The sequence below is a fragment of the Trachurus trachurus genome (genome assembly GCF_905171665.1).
Source record: "Trachurus trachurus genome assembly, chromosome: 17".
Classification (NCBI taxonomy): domain Eukaryota; kingdom Metazoa; phylum Chordata; class Actinopteri; order Carangiformes; family Carangidae; genus Trachurus; species Trachurus trachurus.
In genome coordinates this window covers 27,450,296-27,456,698 of record NC_139900.1, presented here as the reverse complement: position 1 = coordinate 27,456,698, position 6,403 = coordinate 27,450,296, and the positions used below count along the sequence as shown (strand labels likewise).

Genomic DNA, 6,403 nt, shown 5'->3' with positions numbered 1-6,403 from the left:
AGGCCCCTCCAGAGTAATTCATTTATCCCTCGAACTCTCCATTAAAAACTGCAACACTCCCTCCACAACATTTTGAAATAATGTAACAAAGTTGACACATACATATATTCAAACTTTAGCGTAGAGTTTCTAATATAGCTGCATAATAAAGCGATGTGAATTTAGAAAAGTGCACCTTTTTAAACTGTGGAAAACCTATTGAAAGTTATCTTTCTAATTAATCTTTCAACTAAATTGCAAAGAAAGGCTGAAATAATGACAAAAAGTAATACAAATATTAAAGAAAGACCATCCCTTGCATACCCAAAAAATCAGACTGCCCTACTTTCAGTCAAAAGATAACTTACAATAACTACCTCCTTTTTGAACCCCTTCGTCCTTTAATAATTTTTTCTTGAAATGAAAATAATTATAATGTTACTGGAGAGAGGGTCTTAATCTTAAGATCTTAATTTTGAGTTTTTAATGAGTTTATACTGAGAAGACGTGACAGTCACACAATAAGTCCTGGAGCCTATTATCCCTACTGGACTGAGTCACTGTTTGAGTGCATAAGATAAAACAATATTCCTGTTAACAGATTGTCTTGGACTTTTGCATTCCAGGTGCACACAGAGAGGATCAGCTGCAGTCCTGTTGAATAAAAGCCATATCCATAACAAACTCCAGGATGAAGACTCATCTCCTCTGTTTGGAGTTACTCCTCTTAGTGGGTCACATACTTGTGGCCAGTGGGCAGGCGGAGCCGAAGAAACAAGTTCCCCAGGACCCCACTGCTGTCACCCAGAGACCTGGGCTGGTAGAGAGGGACGTGCAGGGTCCGGTGAGGTCCAACATGACCATGCCCCGTCGCCGACTACCTCCCATGTGCACCGGACCCACAGAGATCCGCGACACCTTCAAGTACATTAACACGGTGGTGTCCTGCCTGGTGTTCGTTGTGGGTATTATCGGCAACTCTACTCTTCTGAGGATCATCTATAAGAATAAATGCATGCGGAACGGGCCAAACATCCTGATCGCCAGCCTGGCACTTGGAGATCTGCTGCACATCATTATTGGCATTCCCATTAATGTTTACAAGGTAAGTCAAGATGCAGAATTTAAGAGATTCTATACATAAAGTAAGGGGTTTATACTGATTTTCTACTTCTACTTCTACGTTCTACATTATTTTTTACTTTTGGTAAATTCAGAACTCCCATAGACTTAAAATTATTTTTGTTGCACTGTTATTGTGCATAATGTCCCTTTGAAGTTTATGAAAATATCATTTTAAGGTCATATGCAAATATTTTCCTGCATATTGGACTTTAAACCTTTAACACACACGGATTCAAGGGCGCACACACACACACCCTTGAAAGAGGGCTTCCAAGTAGTTTTACATGTTATTACTTTACTGGAGTCTGAGCCCCTCTAGATCCCCTTGTGTCTATGGCATGTTATTATCTGTTGGGCTCACTTTAAGTATGTGTGTGTGTGTGTGTGAGAGAGAGAAAGAGAGCGAGGGAGGGAGAAAGAAAGAGGGCCAAAGCATCTGTATATTTGGGTAAGGGGGCAAGCATGTTAAAACAACTGGTGGTGGTTGCATACCAGAGCAGAGACAGGAGAGACAGGGTGGTATGGGGAAATGCAGGGCCACATGTGATTCCAAAAGATCTACGCTCACATTCCAGCCACCCATCTACAGCGCACATGAAAAGTCCCATATTGTACAGGTTTAGGGTTTGTTGTTCTCTGCACGCTGCCGTACCTAAGCCTCCGTAACGCTGCAGGATCCAGGTCAAACAGAAACAGCCTCAGTGTGTTAGCAAGAGAAGACAAAAAAACATCAAACTTGGAAAAAAAAATTCGGGCTGTTCAAAGAAAGGTCAGCGTCACGCATATACATGGTGTGAGGCTGAGAGAAATAACGCAGAGCCAAGCGATTGGCTTCACTCTTCAACCACGGTTCAAATCTGTCTGTCTCTGTTTGTCCCCGTCTGTCTCCAGCTCCTCGCAGAAGACTGGCCGTTCGGGGTGACTCTGTGCAAGATGGTGCCGTTTGTCCAAAAAGCCTCAGTGGGGATAACAGTGCTGAGTCTGTGCGCTTTGAGTATTGACAGGTAAACCCGTGGGGGCGTGGCTTGGGTGGTGGTGGGGGGCGTGGTCGTCTAATAATTGGATGGTTCCTTTAATCCTATGGCTTCTCCAGAGAGCGTGTCAAACAGTCCTTGAACAAGACATGGCAAGAATGTCTAATCGATGTTGCGCCATCACAGCGGGAATGTGTCTGTGAATGCCACACACATCATAAACAAGAACTTCAAGTGATTGATAGACTGGAAAAAGCACAAAAAGCACGTAATTGCAGTCTATCTACAAGCGGACAACCCAAATTGACCCGTCCTCTCATGTTGACCTCTTGTACGACCTCTGAGCACTGCTACAGAAACACTGTCACACTAGGACTTTTGACACAGCTTTTGACCTCTTGCTTTTAACTTTGGTGACCTGTTAATTTATTTATTTATTTATTATTCTACTGTCAGCTGTGGAAAATGATGTTATTTTCGTAAAGATTGTCACAGATGTTGCTTCATGTTGTGCTATATACAGTATAAATTAGGCCAATCGGAGAATTCAAATCACTAAAGGGATATTGTGATATTTTGGAGAATGAGCCTATTCAGTTTTTTCCGTACTGAGAGTTAAATGAGAAAATAAATACCGCTCTTGTGTCCGTGTAATAAATTAAAAGTTGATGCCAGAAGGCAGCTAGTTTAGCTTATAGCACAAAGGCTCAAGGCAAAGGAAAACAGTTGGCCTCACTCTGTCTAGAAGTTAAAAATCTACCCACCAGCACATCTAAAGCCCTCTCATTAACATGTTGTGTATTTAATAAATTCTAAAGTCAAACCGTAAAAACAAGATGGTTTTCTTACAGCTAAGCATAAGCTCACCAGCTGCTAGCGCGAACTATTTATCAGCCATCCAGATGTGAGCTGTCTCCAGCTGGCCCAAGTCTAAGCAGGGCACTGAATAGAATAGAATGCATTGCCCAAAATATCAAACTATTGTCTTGGTTTTTGATCCAATTGCGCTTGTGATGGATCTTTCAGGTATCGTGCCGTGGCCTCGTGGAGCCGTATCAAAGGGATTGGAGTTCCAAAGTGGATGGCTACTGAGATAGTGCTCATATGGATATTATCCATCATCTTAGCTGTGCCAGAGGCAATAGCCTTCGACATGATCACCATGGACTACAAAGGAGAGCAGCTGAGGATCTGCCTGCTGCACCCCATGCAGAAAACTGACTTTATGAGGGTGAGTTGAGTCTATTCTTTTTTTCCCATTATTTTGACACTCATTGTCATGCACTATTTTACCACTGCATGCAGGTAAATGAGATTTTAAAAATGAAATATAGATGGGATGAGATATAAATAAAATATACAAGTATAAAAACAAGCATTCATGTGTAAAACTAAAAGTGACAAGTGTATACAACAGCAGCTCCTGTTTAATAGTCATGGTTCATAGTGCAATTTTTGATATACGTTTCCAGTTCAGTAAACAGTGTAGACGGGCATGTAAGCAAATATGCAATGTGGAATATTTATATGAGCTGAGAAGTCTTGTGACCATTTGGTAATAACTGTCATTTCATGTATTTAAGTGTGGAGGAAACACTGTGTGTTGATACAGCTGTATGTGCTGCTAACCTACACATGCACGTATAATATATGCTGACACAAACAGATGCATACGGCGCATGTAGATGTGCATTTTGGTACATATGGTGAATCTTGACTGAATACATGTGCATACCTAACTGAAAAGTGCAAAATGCATACAGTCGTACTGTGACAGCTTCCAGAACTGATCAGGGTTACAAAGAGTTTATGGTAAATGAAGGATTGGATGAAGGAAAAAGAAATATGTCTCAGGAGTTATTGCTTTCTTGGCTGACACAATATACTGCTGTATAATGTGTGTGTGTGTCTGTGTGTATTAATGTGTCCCCCATTTGCTTAAAATAACAACAATGAACAGTTTTAATTCCTCTGGGGTACCTGTGATGAATGGATTTGAGAATAAGCCAGAGTCTGAGACACACCCTTGAGTCCCCTACACAGCTGTCAGACAGCATGCACGCTACATTAAATTTATCTCTGACATGTTTAAACTTTAATCCAAGCTGTCAAGTTCAGATGTTTGTGCGTATTCCAATGCTGTTCTCCCGTTTCCTCTCTGCAGTTTTATAAATCAGCAAAGGACTGGTGGCTGTTCAGTGCATATTTCTGTCTACCTTTGGCCTGCACTGCTATTTTCTACACCCTGATGACCTGTGAGATGCTGAGGAAGAAGAATGGAGTCCAGATCGCTCTTAGTGATCACCTCAAACAGGTTTGGTGATGGTATTCATATAATTCTGTTTTCATATTAAAAAGGTCTGTAATTAGAGAATTGGCACCATTTAAGAAACATATTCAAACATTCACAGAAAAGTGAATACAATATAGTTAGTTATTGCATTTAAAGCCTGAACCTTACAGCAGTCTCGCTGAGACATTTTGATTTTCTTTCAGCTTTTCAAAAAAGTGTTCTGTGATATATGACTGCTTTTCCTTTGCCAGAATTTCACCACAGCTACTTCAGTGCCAAAGTGTCTAAACATGTTACTACACAGTGATTTATGATTGTTTGTGTGTGTGTTCAGCGAAGGGAGGTGGCAAAGACAGTCTTCTGCCTGGTTCTGGTCTTCGCTCTGTGCTGGCTGCCGCTCCACCTCAGTCGAATCCTGAAGCTGACCATTTATGATGAGAAGGACCCGAACCGCTGTGAGCTGCTCAGGTATGGTATGGGGAAAAGTGCATAGAAAATAGAGAAGGGAAAGAGTGAATAATAATTTAAAAGGAAAACTGAATAACCCTGTAATGTCTGAAATATTTTTAGTTTCTTTCTGGTGTTGGACTACATCGGCATCAACATGGCATCAGTCAACTCCTGTATCAACCCCATTGCCCTCTACATGGTCAGCAAGCGCTTCAAGAGCTGCTTCAGGGTAAGCAACTCAGCTATATACACAGACTATGTACAAAGTGAAATGATGTTAACAAACGGTTAAACATTTAGCTAAATATGTCTATTTTTTCTTAGTGTTTAAAGGGATAGTCCAACATTTTGGCAAATTGGCCCATTGCCATAGCTTTAGGAGTAGGTTCGTTACCTTTATTTGTCGGTGCAAGCTATTTTTAGAACGGCGGAGCAGAGCCGTGAGCTGCTCAGAGCCACGCTACAGAGCCTCATGGGATTTCTTGGTTTCCCTCATCAAACTCATCAAATACACAATCCAACAACTCCAAAACGCTCTGGTGGACAAGTTGTGACCTGCACGTTCACCACGCTATGAGATAATAACAGAACGTTACCAGACAGAGTTGTTTTAGAGGGAAAAATGCAAAACCGCTGATGCTTATGCAGTTTTTCGGCAAGTCTCTGCCTCAAAAACAACTTTGTCTCGTAACGTTACGTTATTATCTCATAGCGTGGTGAATGTTTTTGTATCTAGCCAGTGCCAGCAGTTGGTCAGCTTAGGTTGGCACACATGGACGGAAACAGCTAGCTTAGCCTTTTTCACCTACCAGTGTCCCTGAAGTTTGCCAAAAAAACCATTCCTCTAGAGACAAAGTGTAGAGACAAGTTGTTTACATGATGAAGAGTTATCTGGCATTTCTTGACCAGGCAATGTGACTTGTGCCAAGCCAAGCTTCACCTTTAACAGATGGACACAAGAGTTGTGTCAGTCTTTTCGTCCACTTAAGCTACATTATCTTTTTTTTTATCTAACTCTTGACAAGTGAGAAAGTACAAAAAAAAGGAACCACTAGTTTCTCTTCTATCTTTCGCCAAGCAGTTAACACTGTCACACTCCTGCTACCCTTATCTCTCAGCAGACTCCGTACAATCTTTCTCACCACTTTATTTCCTGCTCTAGTCCTGCCTCTGCTGCTGGTGTCTACCGGCTGAGATGTTGATGGATGAAAAGCAGTCGTGCATGAAGCTGAAAGTCACCGAACGACCCTCTGACCAGAGCAACTCCCGCATGACCAACAAATCCATCGCTACAGCCTGAGGAGGGGGCTGGAAGTGACAACAGAGGAGTGACGATGAAAAAAATAAATACTGAAGTATGGCTGACTGAATGTGAATAAATGCCCATTCTTGCCTCGTCTACAATATCATATGAAGTCTGTTTCATCTCCTAAAGAGGTCCCCTTGCCATTATGGGGAGCTGAACACTCTCCCTGTCCAAGAAGAAAAAAGTATCCGTGCACTTCAAAAACTGTATTCTTGGATAACAAGTGTGAGGCAGGTAAACCGGTGTTCATGACACCAAATATCAGAACTGAGCTCG

At 41.7% G+C, this 6,403-nt stretch overlaps 1 protein-coding gene across 1 annotated transcript; it reads left to right on the top strand.

The window, feature by feature from the left end:
* Positions 1–670: 670 nt before the first annotated feature.
* ednrba (endothelin receptor Ba) lies at positions 671–6,121 on the top strand (the record flags this gene model as incomplete). Its single annotated transcript, XM_083991184.1, has 7 exons — positions 671–1,084; positions 1,996–2,108; positions 3,105–3,309; positions 4,243–4,392; positions 4,706–4,839; positions 4,942–5,050; positions 5,984–6,121. 7 exons carry the CDS (start codon positions 671–673, stop codon positions 6,119–6,121), a joined length of 1,263 nt encoding a protein of 420 aa, XP_083847310.1.
* Between the last annotated feature and the right edge of the window lie 282 nt (positions 6,122–6,403).